At 43.7% G+C, this 20,108-nt stretch overlaps 1 protein-coding gene across 1 annotated transcript in view; it reads left to right on the plus strand.

Moving 5' to 3' along the window:
* The window catches only part of abtb2 (ankyrin repeat and BTB domain containing 2), an 80,816-nt gene extending 63,548 nt beyond the window's left edge, over positions 1–17,268 (plus strand). The window contains 15 exon segments of the mRNA NM_001375264.1: positions 4,133–4,346; positions 5,023–5,175; positions 5,320–5,485; positions 5,671–5,760; positions 6,085–6,186; positions 6,298–6,394; positions 6,515–6,650; positions 6,986–7,212; positions 7,338–7,516; positions 7,850–7,955; positions 8,088–8,190; positions 8,287–8,377; positions 14,528–14,596; positions 15,220–15,333; positions 16,899–17,268. Of these exon segments, the coding sequence (NP_001362193.1) occupies positions 4,133–4,346; positions 5,023–5,175; positions 5,320–5,485; positions 5,671–5,760; positions 6,085–6,186; positions 6,298–6,394; positions 6,515–6,650; positions 6,986–7,212; positions 7,338–7,516; positions 7,850–7,955; positions 8,088–8,190; positions 8,287–8,377; positions 14,528–14,596; positions 15,220–15,333; positions 16,899–17,096 (2,045 nt within the window). The 3' untranslated portion in view covers positions 17,097–17,268.
* Positions 17,269–20,108: the final 2,840 nt, after the last annotated feature.

Raw genomic sequence — 20,108 nt, forward strand, 5'->3', positions numbered from 1 at the left:
TTGTGTTTGCCTTAAATAACCCAGGCACAGTTCTAAAGCCCCCCCCCCCCCCCACCCTGAGCCCTGAATACTTTACCTATTGAGTCTCCCCAGTAGAGTCTCATATACCTTTTTTTGTCCCACTGAGCATCATAAACCTCTTGGGTACTCCAGCAGTGCCCCACTGAGTCCCACAACTTCTTGGGTCCTCCAGCAGTGTCACACCGAGCCTCATATACATCTTGGATCCCCCAGCTGTTCTCCACTGAGCCCCACATACCTCTTGGGTCCCCCAGCAGTGCCCCACTGAGCCCCATATACCTCTTTGGTCCCCCAGTAGTGCCCCACTGAGCCCCATATACCTCTTTGGTCCCCCAGTAGTGCCCCACTGAGCCCCATATACCTCTTTGGTCCCCCAGTAGTGCCCCACTGAGCCCCATATACCTCTTTGGTCCCCCAGTAGTGCCCCACTGAGCCCCATATACCTCTTTGGTCCCCCAGTAGTGCCCCACTGAGCCCCATATACCTCTTTGGTCCCCCAGTAGTGCCCCACTGAGCCCCATATACCTCTTGGGTCCCCCAGTAGTGTCCCATTAAGCCCCAAATACCTTTTGGGCCCCCAGTAGTGCCCCACTGAGCCCCATATACCTCTTTGGTCCCCCAGTAGTGCCCCACTGAGCCCCATATACCTCTTTGGTCCCCCAGTAGTGCCCCACTGAGCCCCATATACCTCTTGGGTCCCCCAGTAGTGTCCCATTAAGCCCCAAATACCTTTTGGGCCCCCAGCAGTGCCCCACTAAGCCCCATATACTTTCTGGGTACTCCAGCAGTGCCCCATATACCCAGCAGTGGTTAAAAGTCCAGAAATATTACCTACCATGGTACTGAATCCAGGTCCAACAGTTTTTGGGTTGTGTTTCCCTTTAATAATTCATATACAGTTTGCAGTGTTGGGGGAGGGCTAGTTAGTACAGTATTCTGCATGAAACATTATAAAAACATTTTTATGGTTTAATTTCGCCCCCCTGTGAGAATAGGATTAGCGCTCAGATGTGGTTTGTTACATGTTCTGCATTTCTCAAGCAGTGTCTCCATTTAATAATGGAATTGCCCCGGGGGGCAGGGTTCCCTGACACTGAGACACATGTTTATTTGGGCAAGTTCCTGCAATTGAATATTTATCCATAACATTCTGCGGTACGGATATGTCATCAACATTTGATTTGGGAAGGTGGGACCATTGCCTGCTGTGTCCTTACCTGTTATATGGGAGGGGTGGGGCATTACATATTGGGCATTACCCTAAACAAATTGAATATTGGACATTTTTGGATGATCGGTTCTGAAGTTTTTTGTGGCCCTAAACTTATTTGTGGGGCCCAGTAAGGCTGTAACAGATCTCCATATCCAGCATATAGGAGACAGCTCAAGGCCATTAGTAATTATGGGGCCACATATTAGTAAGTTTGCAGTGCCCTCCCCCCCCCCCCCCGTAGGGGCCCCCAATTATTACTGCAGTAGTCACCAGGGCCCTCTGGGCTGTTGTCTCTGACCCACAAGAAAAATGATTGGCTGCCCCCAGCCTGTGAGTCCTGTGGATTTTGGGCCAGCCCACACATCACTGCTGGCCAAACCCCCATCTATTTGTTGTGGCCTCCCAGAGCAACTGTTGTTTTGGTTGCCGGGGTCAGTGACCCCCCTATATTAAAGCTGAAAAGAAAAAGGCAAATAGTTCAAAATGTATAAAAGAAAAAGAAGCCCAATTGAAAAGTTGCCAGGAATAGGAAATTCTATTACATACTAAAAGTTACCTTTAGGGTTGCCACCTTTCCTTAATCTGTTTACTTGCCAGAGCAAGGGTGGGTCCACAGGGGGGTTTAGGGAGCATGATGTCAGGGGCGGCCATGACTTTGGTGGGCCACATAGAAGTAGTGAGTGGGGCAGGCAAGAAAGGAAGCTGGGAGAGGGAATAGGAGGCGGGTCAGGGGTGGATCAAAGGCGGGCCGAGGGTGGATCAGATGTAGGCAAGGGGTGGATCAGAGGCGGGCCGAGGGTGGATCAGATGTGGGCAAGGGGTGGATCAGAGGCGGGCCAGGGGTGGATCAGAAGTGGGCAAGGGGTGGATCAGAGGCGGGCCGGGTGGATCAGAGGTGGGCCAGGGGTGGATCAGAGGCGGGCCGGGTGGATCAGAGGGGGGCCAGGGGTGGATCAGAGGTGGGCCAGGGGTGGATCAGAGGTGGGCCAGGGGTGGATCAGAGTTGGGCCAGGGGTGGATCAGAGGTGGGCCAGGGGTGGATCAGAGTTGGGCCAGGGGTGGATCAGAGGTGGGCCAGGGGGGGATCAGATGTGGGCTAGGGCTGAAGGACAAGTTTTTACAAATTTACGGTCAGTTTAATCGGTGAAATACCAGCCAGTTGGCAACCCTAGTTACCTTTAATTTTACCCCTTTGACAATTGCCTGGACCCCCAGGGTGCACCATGTATGTAAAAACAATAGCTACCTCATTTTTGAGTACCAGATGACTGACCCCATGGGTGCCCCCAGAATCGCCCTTCATGCCATGGCCGTAATCATATTCATGCATAGAGGGTTAGAGGTAAGAAAACTTAGCAAGGTAAAGGAATTAACTGGAAGGCAACAATAGGCACATATATTCCCTATATATTCCCTATATACGTATATATTCACATATATTCCCCTCCGTGTGTCTATGAAGGGGTGTAGGAGGGTGTTTATGGCGGTATAGTTAGTGCTGATAAATGTGACTGTGGAACAGTATTTATAGCTGCTATTGCTATGGCCCCCGTGCAACTGCCCCCGGGGGAACATGATCGCATTTCCACGTGCGTCTCTGACCTCGCTGAAAGGTATCATCACTTCCATTCATCCCTGAAGCCGCAGAGAGCGGGATGCACGGCTGTATTGCTGCATCACACGCAGACCCAACTGCTAAACAAAGTACCAATGACCCTTTAAAGGGCAAACATGACGCAGTGATAGAAACGCACGAATGAGCGCCGAGGAATGGGTACAGTCAGCATATTTTGCCTAATGTGAGGAAATACTGTCTAAGATTTCTGTCTCTTGCCCGTTTCCAGTGTTAAAAGAAGAAGGTAACCTTCATGGCACTGTCACCCTTAAATTATATAGACTGGCAATCTGTGGGCCTCTGGGTACTGGGAATGCCAGGGGGGCTGTAAGGTGCCACAGACAGTCACTATTTATTGGGCTGGGGGGCTGTTTGTGCCTCTGGGTACTGGGAATGCCAGGGGGGCTGTAAGGTGCCACAGACAGTCACTATTTATTGGGCTGGGGGGGGGCTGTTTGTGCCTCTGGGTACTGGGAATGCCAGGGGGGCTGTAAGGTGCCACAGACACTCACTATTTATTGGGCTGGGGGGGGCTGTTTGTGCCTCTGGGTACTGGGAATGCCAGGGGGGCTGTAAGGTGCCACAGACAGTCACTATTTATTGGGCTGGGGGGGCTGTTTGTGCCTCTGGGTACTGGGAATGCCAGGGGGGCTGTAAGGTGCCACAGACAGTCACTATTTATTGGGCTGGGGGGGCTGTTTGTGCCTCTGGGTACTGGGAATGCCAGGGGGGCTGTAAGGTGCCACAGACAGTCACTATTTATTGGGCTGGGGGGGGCTGTTTGTGCCTCTGGGTACTGGGAATGCCAGGGGGGCTGTAAGGTGCCACAGACAGTCACTATTTATTGGGCTGGGGGGGCTGTTTGTGCCTCTGGGTACTGGGAATGCCAGGGGGGCTGTAAGGTGCCACAGACAGTCACTATTTATTGGGCTGGGGGGGCTGTTTGGGCCTCTGGGTACTGGGAATGCCAGGGGGGCTGTAAGGTGCCACAGACAGTCACTATTTATTGGGCTGGGGGGGCTGTTTGGGCCTCTGGGTACTGGGAATGCCAGGGGGGCTGCTGTAAGATGCCACAGACAGTCACTATTTATTGGGCTGGGGGGGCTGTTTGGGCCTCTGTGTATCTGTTATACCAGGGCCTATTTGGAATCCCAGTCTGGACCAATAATAATGGTTACGATTACAAAATTGGAACTAAACCCCCCAATGCATTATAAGCTAGTGGTGCAATACTTATATATCCATATTTAATAAAATGAAATTGACCCTGCCTCTCTCTACAGGTGACCTGGTGTCCCGCGCGATGCACCATTTGCAGTGCCTGACAAGCCTTCGGCCTGGAATGAGCCCCTTGCGGCACCCCCGGCACCCTCAACATCACATCACTTGGTCGCCCGACTCTCTGCACACGCTGTATTACTTTCTGCGCTGTTCGCAGATGGAGTCCATGGAGAACCCAAACCTCGATCCTCCCAAGATGGCGCTACACAATGAGAGGTACGTGAGAGCACTAACACACGAGTGAGTGCATATTTGGGCCATGTGAGTGCATAATTGGACGCTCACTAATGGGCCATGCTTGGTAGGTCAGTGTGGGTAAACCCTATTATGAGCCTAGTTATTACCCTCCAACTGAACCTCTAATCTTTCATTTTGGGGTGAAAAAGAAAAGGGGCTTAGTGGGAACTGGACAGGGTTTTGTTTGGATTTGGGCAGGGTCTTGGTGGGCTTGATTAAAAACCCCAGAGTATGATTTTTTTTTTTTTGGCCATGTCCATTTAACAGCGGACAACTCCCTGTTACACCCCAGTCATAACCTGTTATGCTCATTATGCCCAAGACCAAGACTGTTGGTATTTCAAAGGTCACTCTTGTAGCCCAAATGTTACCTGAAAAGCCTACAGCCTGTTCCTGGTTGGCTAAATATCCAACATATGTGTAACTGGGGATCATCAGATCTGATTTATGTTTTGGGTGATCAGTTACAACCAGGCTGTTCCAGTTGCCTATTTAAAGGGCAACTGGAACTGGGCTTTAATGATTCAGCACCCAAGTTACCCCAAGGTGGGTTGATGACTGTATAGTACTATGGGGGTGAATTAGCAGATGAACTCTGACTCCTGTGATTGGATAGTTGTGCATATTCTCCATAATGTCCCTCTCCCCCAACCAGGCCCTTCATCCAACTGCCCCCTCTTATGGAGTGGATGCGGGTCGCCATCACTTACGCAGAGCATAGGCGCAGTCTGACGGTTGAAAGTGATGACATCAGACAGACGGCCAGACTCCTCCTCCCGGGCCTGGATTGTGAACCGAGGCAACTTAAGTAAGTAATAGGTGCACTGGCCTTGGGAAAAAATGATTGGATTCGCTTGGTGGGGGGGACTAATATATTGGCATCCCCAATGAATTGGGGATGTTGTGTCTTCTTTTTGTCCACCACAACATCACCTTTGTTCTTCCTTCTCAGGCCAGAGTGCTGCTTCAGCTCATTCCGACGCCTGGATGCCGGGGCGGCTACTGAGAGATTCCAGCAGGATCTAGGGTTCCGAATGCTCAACTGCGGCCGCACAGACCTCATTCCTCAGGCAGTGCGGGCTCTGGGGCCCGATGGGATTAACACCATGGATGACCAGGTGGGATATAGACAGAAGTGTTGCCTATATTGTTTATTTAAAAAAATCCTTAGTATTTGAGTGGTTAGGCACCGGCATCCTTTAGGGCACATTATATCTAAATTATATGATGCAAGGGGACAAACCATCACCCCATTTGTATTGCCCTGTTGGTATTAATGGCTCTTTTTTCCATTGTTAAATAGGGGTTGACTCCGCTCATGTACGCCTGCGCTGCCGGAGATGAAGCCATGGTCCAGATGTTGATAGAAGCTGGCGCTAACCTGGATGTGGCTGTAAGTGGCCTTTTGTGCTTTCATAGGGTGATGGGGGCGAAGGGCCACAGTTAGAGAAGAAGGGGCTCCTGTCCAAAATGGCTGATTCTGGGGTGTCCAACTGAGCACTAAGCACTAGGAATTTCAGGCTGCCTGTTGTATATACAGTATCTAAAAATTGTTACTCAGTATGATATGTCCTTTGTGGATTTAGCTCCACTTACCCCATAGGTGCAGATAGGAGGGTCATGTAGCAGAGCCTTAAAGGGGGTGTCTCCATTATGGCCAATGCTAACATACATACATGGAGCTGGACGTCACTGATAAATGGTTTATTTCTGGCAGGTCCCCAGCTGTTCACCCCGATATCCCTCTGTTCATCCTGACAGTCGACACTGGACGGCATTGACGTTTGCGGTGCTCCACGGACACATCTCTGTGGTGCAGGTAGGTGCATTTGTCGCTTCAGACTTTCCAGGAACAGGAGCATCACCCCCTGCTGTCCCCGTTATTTATTCCACTGTCAAGTCTACAGTCTCTGATCTTGTCTTTTCCCAGCTGCTGCTGGACGCCGGTGCCGATGTGGAAGGCTCAGCCATAAACAGCAGCGAGGACAGCTATGCAGAGACACCCCTCCAACTGGCATCGGCCGCAGGTATCTCACCCCTAGACAGACCTTGGTGCCTGAATTGAAAGTGAAATTCCTCTTGCTGGTTTATGCTTTTCTTTATCCTGTCTGTCAGATGATAAATTTGGGGTTGTTCTATGTTTGCAGGTAACTATGAGCTGGTAAGTCTGCTCCTGGACAGAGGGGCTGATCCTCTGTTGAACATGCTGGAGGCCTGCGGCGTGTCCTCGTCCCTGCATGAAGATATGAACTGCTTTAGCCATGCTGCAGCACATGGGCACAGGTAGGTAATGTTAACCCTTTACCTTTCCTCACTGTACCTATAAGTAAAGTAGAGACCAATGATCATCCACTAAGGTTAGGACTGGTAGAATTGATTGCATTTCATATGAGGTTATCATACAGTCTATATATATTGGTGAGGCCAGATTTACTGGGCAGCTATAGGCAAGCAGCTCTTTGCAACCCTAAAAAGTTCTTTGTTCTCTTATTTGAAAATAATACAAAGAATTAGCACCACCTAGTGGCCACATTTATACAGAGGCAGAAAATCCTGCTCTGTCCCCTCAATGGCTTAATAAGGTGGATACTCATAATTATTATTTTTTACCTTTGCAGGAATGTTCTGCGCAAGTTGCTTATTCAGCCTCAGCTCTGTCCGGGGGACGTTCTATCGCTGGAGGAGATACTGGCGGAGGGGGTAGAGAGCGACACGTCCAGCATGGGTAGTAATGACCGAGGGCCGGTCCGGCTCTGTAAGGCCAGGATGAAAGCTCTGCAGGAGGCTATGTATTACAGTGCTGAACATGGATACCTGGATATAACCATGGAGCTCCACAGCCTAGGTGAGACATACAGACAGCTCGAGACAGCCTTGTAGACTTCAAGGAGCAAATGTTGTTGGTCCAACATATAATCCAATAAATAGGTTAAAGCACCTTATAGATTTATGCCCATTGTTGTATTCCAGGGGTCCCATGGAAGATGCACGTGTGGGTGGAGTCCCTACGGACGTCCTTCCACCATTCGCACCATTCGGCGATGGAGAACCTGCTGCAGGAATTCTCTTCCATAAGAGAGGAGGACTACAACGAGGAACTCATCGGTGAAGGGCTTGCTCTACTCTTCCATATCTTCAAAGCCAGTAAAGTAAGCAGCGGAGGGGCAAGCACAGTCTTTGTGGGTACATGGGTGTATACAACAAGGCCAGTGTTAAAGTTGAAGGGGTCCATCGGTTGAGTAGAAAGTAGGGTGGCCCCAGTATCAGTGGTGCCCAAACTGCACAGCCAGAACATCTGGCTGGTCTAGAAACATCTGGCTGGTTCTTGACAACTCTTAACCTCCGGCCCACTGCGATGTTGGGAGCTGCTGGAGGGTCAAGCATCAGCACATCTGCTCTAGAGGGGTTTTTAGATACCAATTAGAACCTATGGTGTAGAGCCCCCCTTTCTACCAGTGACTAACTGTGCCCTGTTTCCACAGAATGACGGCATCGTACAGAAAGTGGCATCCATCTTTACTCGTTGCTATGGGGACTGCCCAATACCTAGCATTTCAGAGGCACAAAGCGCACTTCCTGCTCGTCTAGGTGAGGAACACTTTATCTGCTAACGTTTCTATTGAACTTCCCAGATAATAGTGGGCAGTATGAAGGCAACTAAGTCAACCCCAGGCCTGTCTGTATGGTGGTATCTCACTGGTCACATGTTGTACCTTACAGATCCTCACTTCCTGAACAACAAGGACATGTCCGATGTGACTTTCCTGGTCGAGGGGAAACTGTTCTACGCTCACAAGGTCCTGCTGGTCACTGCCTCCAATAGGTGAGACTGGGGGGCCCAAAGTGACACCTTTGTACTGACCCTCATACTGACAAATAATGGATTCTCAAAGATGTCTCTTCCCACATTCCTCCCCAGGTTTAAATCCCTTATGACTAATACACCAGAAAAGGAGGATCCATGTGACAGAGCTATTGAAATTCGTGATGTCAAGTACACCATATTCCAGGTGGGTAGCTAACTTGTATAGTCACTATGGCAGCAGCTTCATGATAAACCTTGCTAAGGTAATTACATATGTAAAAGAACTGACCAATAAGAATGCTGCTTCCCTACACCATGCCAGGGATCTTGCTGTTATCTCACATAGGGAGATTTTGGGGTACATGAAGTGGCACTGGAATCAAACATCAGGAGGGAGGCTGAACTGCTGTTTAATTGTTCTGTGATAGAGAAACTGGGTTTAAAGTCTCCCATTCCAGAAGCAGAGAACATGGCGCCATATTTCCAGCTGGGATTCTCATTGGAGGATTCATTTGCATTTTAATTGTGCCACTGGCTCTGGAGAGGTGGGGAGACTTTTATGGTGCACTGTTCCTTTAAGCATACAGCCCTGATGTTGCTGGACTACATCTACCAGTATTCTTAAGCCGTTGCTAAAATAAGGAAGAGCAGATTTTTCTTGGGCTCCCAGCCTCATTTTCTTAGTTAAAATAAAAATATCATAATCTTATAGCTTCCAGATATTAAGCTGTTGGTCAGGACCTTCCCATTCCCAGTATTCCACCAATAGCGGAGGGCCAGGTATGGTTGAGGATCGACTGGTGGACCACGATCGACGTATTCACCACCCCTGATCTAAAGAGTGATATTCTGAGGCAATTTGCAATTGGTCTTTATTTTCTGTTATTTGTAGTTTTTTAGTTATTTCATTTTAGTTCAGGAGCTCTCCAGTTTTCAGCTGCTGTTTGGTTGCTAGGGTCCAAATTACCTTAGCAACCAGTGGTTTGGATGAGTGACTGGTATATAAATAGGAGAGGGGCTGAATAGAAAAGAATGGTTAAAAAAGTAACAATAAAGCAATAGTTTTTTGCTGCTGGGGTCACTGACCCCCATTTAAAGACTAGTCAGCTAGATGTGCAGCAGCTACTTACAATCCAGGACGATCCTTTTCAATGTAGTCACAAGCCGCCTGTGTGTCGCCCCCCGGGGTCCCCCCCCCTTTGCTGATGCTGCATAAAAAACGGCAGCCAGGTAATCAACACGGAACATGGCTTTCCCATCAATACGCAGAGATGAACTTAGATCCGGGGTCTGCTGCTTTCCGGTTCAGTTTATCTTCCATTTTCCAGATGGAAAGCCCAAGGGGGAAGGTTCTGCTAATGGCTGGTACGATGGCCTCGGCGCAGAGCATTCCTTCCAGCTCCCGTGGCTGGATTTGCACTTAGCAGGCAAATACCATAAATGACTCAATTAGAAAACAAGGCATCCTGGAGAAGAGATTCCAAATGGTTTCGCCTCACGTCAGTAGGACGGAGGGCTGTATCTTCTAAACGGTGGGAAGTGGCAACCCTTTCAGTTTATTATTGTACCTATAGTCGTGCACTAATATACATTGGTTTATCAGGGACAGCTGGGCAGGTAGCACTGTGGGTAGGTTTGAGGCAAATATGAACAAAAAGTAATAATAAAATAAGTAATAGCAATGGTTAACTTCCCCTTTAATCCCCCCCAGATTAAATCCCCCCACCCATAAATTCCCAGCATCATTTTCTCTTAGATGATTCTTTGACTGATGCTTCTTTCCTTTCCCCCAAGGAGCGCTGTAATTGCAGTCAATGGGATATTCATAGGGGTTGTATCCTTCCGGCTTCCGCCGGGGCCGTAGTTGCTGAATTGCAGCAGATCAGTTACCGGTACCAACCAATTAGCCATTATATTTGAGCAAAACGAAGTTAGAAAATAAATGCAGAGACCTGAGGGATTGTGTTCTGGAGTCATTTAGCGCTTATGAAATAAAGCTCTCTCTTTATGTTTTGGGTTTCTGTACCAGCCCAAGGCCACCACAGCTCTTTAGCAGGGAAGGTCTGGAGATGCCCCCAGTAGCCCCCATCTTGTTTTCTGCTGATTCCCAGTACACTGCTGTCACCCACTCACAATATACAGTATATATATAATATACTGTAACTGTTACTATATACAGTATATATACACTATAACTGTCACTATATACAGTATATATACACTATAACTGTCACTATATACAGTATATATACACTATAACTGTCACTATATACAGTATATATACACTATAACTGTTACTATATACAGTATATATACACTATAACGGGCATAATATACAGTATATATACACTATAACAGGCACAATATACAGTATATATACACTATAACTGTCACTATATACAGTATATATACACTATAACTGTCACTATATACAGTATATATACACTATAACTGTTACTATATACAGTATATATACACTATAACGGGCATAATATACAGTATATATACACTATAACTGTCACTATATACAGTATATATACACTATAACAGGCACAATATACAGTATATATACACTATAACTGTCACTATATACAGTATATACACACTATAACTGTCACTATATACAGTATATATACACTATAACTGTCACTATATACAGTATATATACACTATAACTGTCACTATATACAGTATATATACACTATAACTGTCACTATATACAGTATATACACACTATCACTGTCACTATATACAGTATATATACACTATAACTGTCACTATATACAGTATATATACACTATAACTCACTATATACAGTATATATACACTATAACTGTCACTATATACAGTATATACACACTATCACTGTCACTATATACAGTATATATACACTATAACTGTCACTATATACAGTATATATACACTATAACTGTCACTATATACAGTATATACACACTATCACTGTCACTATATACAGTATATATACACTATAACTGTCACTATATACAGTATATATACACTATAACTGTCACTATATACAGTATATATACACTATAACTGTCACTATATACAGTATATATACACTATAACTGTCACTATATACAGTATATACACACTATCACTGTCACTATATACAGTATATATACACTATAACTGTCACTATATACAGTATATATACACTATAACTGTCACTATATACAGTATATATACACTATAACTGTCACTATATACAGTATATACACACTATCACTGTCACTATATACAGTATATATACACTATAACGGGCACAATATACAGTATATATACACTATAACAGTCACAATATACAGTATATATACACTATAACTGTCACTATATACAGTCTATATACACTATAACTGTCACTATATACAGTATATATACACTATAACTGTCACTATATACAGTCTATATACACTATAACTGTCACTATATACAGTCTATATACACTATAACTGTCACTATATACAGTATATATACACTATAACAGGCACAATATACAGTATATATACACTATAACTGTCACTATATACAGTATATATACACTATAACTGTCACTATATACAGTATATATACACTATAACAGGCACAATATACAGTATATATACACTATAACTGTCACTATATACAGTATATATACACTAACACTGTCACTATATACAGTATATATACACTATAACTGTCACTATATACAGTATATATACACTAACACTGTCACTATATACAGTATATATACACTATAACTGTCACTATATACAGTATATATACACTATAACAGGCACAATATACAGTATATATACACTATAACTGTCACTATATACAGTATATATACACTAACACTGTCACTATATACAGTATATATACACTATAACTGTCACTATATACAGTATATATACACTATAACAGGCACAATATACAGTATATATACACTATAACTGTCACTATATACAGTATATATACACTATAACTGTCACTATATACAGTATATATACACTATAACTGTCACTATATACAGTATATATACACTATCACTGTCACTATATACAGTATATATACACAATAACTGTCACTATATACAGTATATATACACTATAACTGTCACTATATACAGTATATATACACACTATAACTGTCACTATATACAGTATATATACACTATAACTGTCACTATATACAGTATATATACACTATAACTGTCACTATATACAGTATATATACACTATAACTGTCACTATATACAGTATATATACACTATAACTGTCACTATATACAGTATATATATACACTATAACTGTCACTATATACAGTATATATATACACTATAACTGTCACTATATACAGTATATATATACACTATAACTGTCACTATATACAGTATATATATACACTATAACTGTCACTATATACAGTATATATATACACTATAACTGTCACTATATACAGTATATATACACTATAACTGTCACTATATACAGTATATATACACAATAACTGTCACTATATACAGTATATATACACTATAACTGTCACTATATACAGTATATATACACTATAACTGTCACTATATACAGTATATATACACTATAACTGTCACTATATACAGTATATATACACTATAACTGTCACTATATACAGTATATATACACTATAACTGTCACTATATACAGTATATATACACAATAACTGTCACTATATACAGTATATATACACTATAACTGTCACTATATACAGTATATATACACTATAACTGTCACAATACAAGGCCTATTAGTAAATAATTCAGTCATATTGCATGGCACCTCACAAACTAGGACGTCCTGCTTTAGAATTTAATAATCAGCCCTGTAGCATCAACTTCTATGCCAGATGAACCTCATTTTCCAATTGAGGATTTCCCATGCCCCCTAAGCTCAGCTTCCCAACAGCCGCCCAAAGCCCATTGAGCATGTGCAGTGCCACCGACGCACTAAAGATGGCCTAACCAGATCCAAGGGGAGCCTTGATCATTACTATTATTGGGCTGGTATATTAACTTCAGTGTATAAAATACTTTTCTAGCCATATTATTTTCCATTCTTTAATTCCCCTGGAGGCTGGAATCAAAGATATGCAACCAAACCTTAAAACTAAAGACATTTATCAGCTAAAAAGATGGTTGGTTGACTTCTTTCCAGCCATAAATTGGTCAGATATTGAGTATTAGAATAAGAAATCTATGACACTGGATATCATAGAAGCTTCTAGCTCTAATAGGCTCTGTAAAAGTCTGAAGCAGACGGTTGGTCAGGTATGTCTGGAGCTCAGAGGAGGAAGGTTCTTTAAACTGGCTTATTCTTTTGATGTCATTCATATGGGCGCTTTGATTAAAACATTGCAATATGCCGAAGCCAACACCTGGCAACATGTGGAAAAAATATTCCAAAATGGAACTGTCCCTGGAAATGAGGTACTGCTGGCATCGGCACAAGTCTTTGAACTGGAAGAGGAGGAGGAGGCATTTTTGTGATTTTCTGGCTTTTGTTCAGAAAAACAAGCATTTTTTTTACTGATTATGAAGTCATTGAAATCTCCATGGAGACCAGCTCTGAGAGAGCGTTGCCCTTTTCTAAGAGCCAGACATTAAAGACCCAACTGAGCCGGACCTTAGGAGATCTTAGTCAAATGTCTCTATTCTCCACCCATTGGTAGCCTCCACTGCCTTAGGCATTTTTTTTTACTGATTATGAAGTCATTGAAATCTCCATGGAGACCAGCTCTGAGAGAGCGTTGCCCTTTTCTAAGAGCCAGACATTAAAGACCCAACTGAGCCGGACCTTAGGAGATCTTAGTCAAATGTCTCTATTCTCCACCCATTGGTAGCCTCCACTGCCTTAGGCTCTTCCAAAAGCCATAGTTCTCTGTACTCTTATTAGGGTGAAGGTTTGGTTTGCTGGCACAATACAACACCATGGGTAGAAGAGCACCTTTTTGGCCAAGATAAAAAAAAAAAATCATTATGCATGGGTCCTAAAGTCTTACCTTTAGTATCTGGATGACCTAGAAGTCTTAGTATCCTCCAGTACAAATACGGCTCAGTCATAAGCTTGTATAGGGTTCAATGAATGGTTCTCTGATTCTGTAAAACGTTATGGAAACCCAAATACTTCCTGTCTCATAGGTTCTATCTCATAAAGTACTTGTGTGCCCAATAAGGTCCAGACAGCTGTGTTTATAAGATACTGATACTGGCTTCATTGCTCCAGTAGGATAGCCAATTGTCTAGAAACCTGTATGAGTTGACACTTTGATGGTTGGAGGATGCTCATGTCTGAACCTGTTATAATGGTCTTCCTTGCAGATGCTGATGCAGTACTTGTATTATGGAGGAACGGAGTCAATTAAAGTCCCCATGGCTGCTGTTTTAGAGGTAAAGGAAAACAGAGATATTGTTATTACTGTTGGTGACTGGTGTGATAGGTTTGGGGCTATGTTGTATTAATGCCATTTCACATGTCAGTCTGTTTACGGCATGGCATCCAAATTGCTACCATTAGTAACCAATGAGAATTAGAGTATGACATAGAATTTTACTGTAACATTTCACACTGTTGAAAATTGTACTAACCACCCCTATACACCTATAACATAGCAATATCCTCCTAGTTTAGTAATAGACCCTGTGGCTTCTGGGGGACCTTACGTTCTTAACCTCTCACCAGTCCTCCCATGGCACCGTGTAGAATTCCCTGGTTTGCTGTAAATTACACAGCCCATTGCACTTCTTTATCACATAGTAGCAATATCCTTGCATCTGTTCCCAATAGCTTTGGTGTGCACCAACCCTGTATCCTTCTGGCAAGACATTGTAGTAGAGTTTCTTCTGAGAAGCCCAGAATTGAGTTATCCATGAGTATGGGGCAAGTCCCCGGTATATGTAAACGCCCACTTGGGGCCTGTAAGCTCAAAACTTACAAACGATGGTAGTTTAGTCAATCTAGACTTGCATGCTGTATTCATGCCATCTCATAGGTTTCTGGTTTCTTTACACAGCTCCTTTCAGCGGCCAGTCAGTTCCAGCTCGATGCCCTGCAGCGACATTGTGAGATCATCTGCTCCCACAGCATCAACACAGATAATGCCGTCAGCATCTACAAATACGCAAAGGTGAGAGCCTCTCTTCCCCAAAACCTCACCCATGCCATCATAGAAGCACTTGGCAACCATTAATATTGGATGTTTGAGGCTCTCCTAGAAGCTCCAGACAGTTCTTCTGTCATCCATGGTTGTTCTGCCTTCAACCATAGATGAATATGATAGTAACTATCCCTTTTGGCCAGAAAGCTCCTGATCAGAGATGCAAACACTTAAATATCACAAGGAGGCCAGGCAAGGCACCAGAATAGGTAGAGGATAATCAGGGTCAGACTGGGACAGCAGGACACCAGGAAAAAACTTAGTGTGTCCCGACCTTGTAGCCCCTGCTAACCCAGGCTCACTCCTGGCTCCCCCACCCCTGATTACAGCAGAGAGGAGTGAATAGAAGGTACACAATGTGAGTGTGTGGGGATGGCAGAGTCTAGAATAGGTCACCACTGGGTTGGAGGGTTCCCCAAGGTGCCAGTCCCGGACACCCCAGTTCAACACCGAGGATAATGAATATAAAATAATTAAAATAAGTTCAGTTCTTTATCATAACAAATCCCTACTAGTGAGGATCCCTTGTGAGGAACTCACAGGCCACTACCATAAGCAGCTATGGCAATGGGTAAGCCCTTGCTAGGAAGTGCTTTATGCTAGGATGATGGGCCAATGGGTAAGCCCTTGCTAGGAAATACTTTATGCTAGGATGATGGGCCAATGGGTAAGCTCTTGCTAGGAAGTGCTTTATGCTAGGATGATGGGCCAATGGGTAAGCCCTTGCTAGGAAGTACTTTATGCTAGGATGATGGGCCAATGGGTAAGCCCTTGCTAGGAAGTGCTTTATGCTAGGATGATGGGCCAATGAGTAAGCCCTTGCTAGGAAGTGCTTTATGCGAGGATGATGGGCAAACGGGTAAGCCCTTGCTAGGAAGTGCTTTATGCTAGGATGATGGGCAAATGGGTAAGCCCTTGCTAGGAAGTGCTTTATGCGAGGATGATGGGCAAACGGGTAAGCCCTTGCTAGGAAGTGCTTTATGCTAGGATGATGGGCAAATGGGTAAGCCCTTGCTAGGAAGTGCTTGATGTCAGGGTGATGGGCAAATGGGTAAGCCCTTGCTAGGAAGTGCTTGATGTCAGGATGATGGGCAAATGGGTAAGCCCTTGCTAGGAAGTGCTTGATGTCAGGATGATGGGCAAATGGGTAAGCCCTTGCTAGGAAGTGCTTGATGTCAGGGTGATGGGCCAATGGGTAAGCCCTTGCTAGGAAGTGCTTGATGTCTGGATGATGGGCCAATGGGTAAGCCCTTGCTAGGAAGTGCTTGATGTGAGGGTGATGGGCCATGGGTAAGCCCTTGCTAGGAAGTGCTTGATGTGAGGGTGATGGGCCATGGGTAAGCCCTTGCTAGAAGTGTTGCTTGCCAAGGGCGGCCCAAGTCACTCAAGACTCTACATGTGGGTGCCATATGCAGACCCCACCACTACTTTTTATGATTTGCCCTTGCAAAATCTTATAAGGTTCCTTAATTTGAAGTGTTCCCTTGCTTCCCAATGGCTACTTAATAAACAAGGTGGGTCTTTTTGTTCTGCAGATCCACAATGCGCCAGAACTGGCTCTTTACTGCGAGGGATTCTTCCTACAAAACATGAAGACTCTCCTGGAGCAGGATTCCTTTAAACAGCTTATACACGGACGCAATAGCAAAGTACAGGGGCTGGAAACCCTGACGGACTTGCAGGAGACCCTGTCCAGCCGCATAAAGAACGTCTATATATCGTCTCGCGTTTGACCCGGTGGTAGAGTTTCCATAAACCCTGTATGAAATAGGCAGAGAATTACGCTTAAGTTGCTCTGACCTATTACCATCAATCAAACCCAAAGAGAGCAGACCAGATCAAAATCAACTGAGAGGCAGAACCCTGGACCAAGTTTTTGGTATAAATGGTCTCCTGGATTAACGGACTTTATCTAATTATCTGTATAGATAGAGATTGAGTTCATTTGTACAGTATTAAGGAACAAGTAGGCTCAAAACAAAAGCTCTTTGTATCAGAATAAACCTTTGGAACCCCTTAGAACAGAATGGTACAGCGGAAGGATGGTACGACAGTAGTCCAGATATCCCATAATCCTCCTGGGCTTGCTGGATATAGTAGTTCTACAGCATCTGTGGGGCCCACTACTTGCCCATGCCTGTATTAGATGCTCCGTTTGCCATATAAGATACCAATATTGAAGCGATGGTGGGGGGGGCCAATAATTTTGCACCTTATAAATCTGGGCTAATGAGCCTATGGCCCACCAGCTATCACTGGCATGGGATCATGTGACTTGTCATGCTGTCACACAGCTGCCAGCTCAAGAGATCATAAGGCGTTGGGGCAGAGGAACGGGAACGGTCCCAGATGTAAAATCTCTAATTGTTTTGTGATGTAAAAAAAAAAAAAAAATGAGTATTTGGAATTTATTAACAAATAAAGCAAGGATTTCCATCAAACGGGTGAGCGAAATGTACTAAAAAGAAGCAACGGCATGACTGGTAAATTCATTGATTAAAGTTACTCAATAAGGTACAAAATCCTTGAGATTTCAAAGGGATAGCTGTGTTACAAAAAAAATTCTATATATATAGAACTGCCCTATTGGGTTTATTTAATGGTTAAATGATTCCCTTTCCTCTGTAATAATAAAACAGTACCTGTACTTGATCCCAACTAAGATATAATTACCCCTTATTGGGGGCAGAACAGCCCTATTGGGTTTATTTCATGGTTAAATTATTCCCTTTTCACTGTAATAATAAAACAGTACCTGTACTTGATCCCAACTAAGATATAATTACCCCTTATTGGGGGCAGAACAGCCCTATTGGGTTTATTTAATGGTTAAATGATTCCCTTTTCTCTGTAATAATAAAACAGTACCTGTACTTGATCCCAACTAAGATATAATTACCCCTTATTGGGGGCAGAACAGCCCTATTGGGTTTATTTAATGGTTAAATAATTCCCTTTTCTCTGTAATAATAAAACAGTACCTGTACTTGATCCCAACTAAGATATAATTACCCCTTATTGGGGGCAGAACAGCCCTATTGGGTTTATTTAATGGTTAAATGATTCCCTTTTCTCTGTAATAATAAAACAGTACCTGTACTTGATCCCAACTAAGATATAATTACCCCTTATTGGGGGCAGAACAGCCCTATTGGGTTTATTTCATGGTTAAATGATTCCCTTTTCTCTGTAATAATAAAACAGTACCTGTACTTGATCCCAACTAAGATATAATTACCCCTTATTGGGGGCAGAACAGTCCTATTGTGTTTATTTAATGGTTAAATGATTCCCTTTTCTCTGTAATAATAAAACAGTACCTGTACTTGATCCCAACTAAGATATAATTACCCCTTATTGGGGGCAGAACAGCCCTATTGGGTTTATTTCATGGTTAAATGATTCCCTTTTCTCTGTAATAATAAAACAGTACCTGTACTTGATCCCAACTAAGATATAATTACCCCTTATTGGGGGCAGAACAGCCCTATTGGGTTTATTTAATGGTTAAATGATTCCCTTCTCTCTGTAATAATAAAACAGTACCTGTACTTGATCCCAACTAAAATATAATTAATCCTTATTGGAGGACTTTCCTTCTCTAAGCAGCGAGCAGATGGCAATATAGCGGATCGGTCACCCATGTGCCCACCCAATGCCTATTTACAGGCTAAGGTCACAGGCCTGCCACCCAACGAGTAAAATCACAGCCACCTACTTACTGCTTGCAAACTCATCTTCTTATTGTTTTTGTGCTAGAAGGGCTTATGTTTCCTTCCTGGGAGGCAAGGACACTATAACAGCACTGACCGGACAGGGGGCCGCACAGGACCACCCATGCAGACTATGGAAGCCCCAGCAGGCAATGTTATGGGTCACATTGCCAGCTGTCCGACCATTAAAGGGGTTATCCACCTTTGAGTTAACTTTTAGCATCATATATACAGCGATATTCTGACAATTTGCATTTAGCCTTCATTTGTCATTATTTGTAGTTTTTCGGTTATTTCGCTTTCAGTTCAGGCGCTCTCCAGTTTGGCGTTTCTGCTGTTATTTGGTTGCTAGGGTCCAAGTGTAATTTTTTTTTTATTATTTAGCTTTTTATGTAGCAGCTCTTACCATAGCAATCAGGCATTGATTTTACTAAGAGACTGGAATATGATCAGGAGAGTGCCTGAATAGAAAGGTAAGTTATAAAAAGAAACAGTAACAATAAAGTTGCAGGCTTGCTGAGCAATAGGGGGTCAGTGACCCCCATCTGAACGTTGGAATGAGGGAGAAGAAGGCAGCAAATAAATGGAAAACTATAAAAAAGAAAAAATGAGGACCAACTGAAAAGTTGCTTAGAATTAGCCATTCTATAACATACTAAAAGTTAACTTAAAGGTGAACAATCCCTTTTTAAAGCGGAGTGTGCCATGGTCACCAAAATGCCACATCTATAGCCCTAATTTAATATATTCCCTATACCAAAACCACCTGAGAAGTGCCTTTTAATGAGTGCCATCAGAACTTTGGTCTAACTGGGCACCACTGGACATTATTATGGGACAGGTTAGGGCCATACTTCTCTAGTATTCCAACCAGTTGGATTAATGCCATCTGGCACATACCGCATAACTGTAGTATTTGACCCATTCCCAAAGAGCAAGATCCAAAGCCAAAGAACACTGAGCAGTGAAACAAAGATGGCTGTGATTTAGAAAACAAGGTTACATAGATGGGAAACATAGTGGTGTAGTTGC

This window comes from Xenopus tropicalis, chromosome 4 (assembly GCF_000004195.4).
Source record: "Xenopus tropicalis strain Nigerian chromosome 4, UCB_Xtro_10.0, whole genome shotgun sequence".
In the NCBI taxonomy this organism is placed as follows: domain Eukaryota; kingdom Metazoa; phylum Chordata; class Amphibia; order Anura; family Pipidae; genus Xenopus; species Xenopus tropicalis.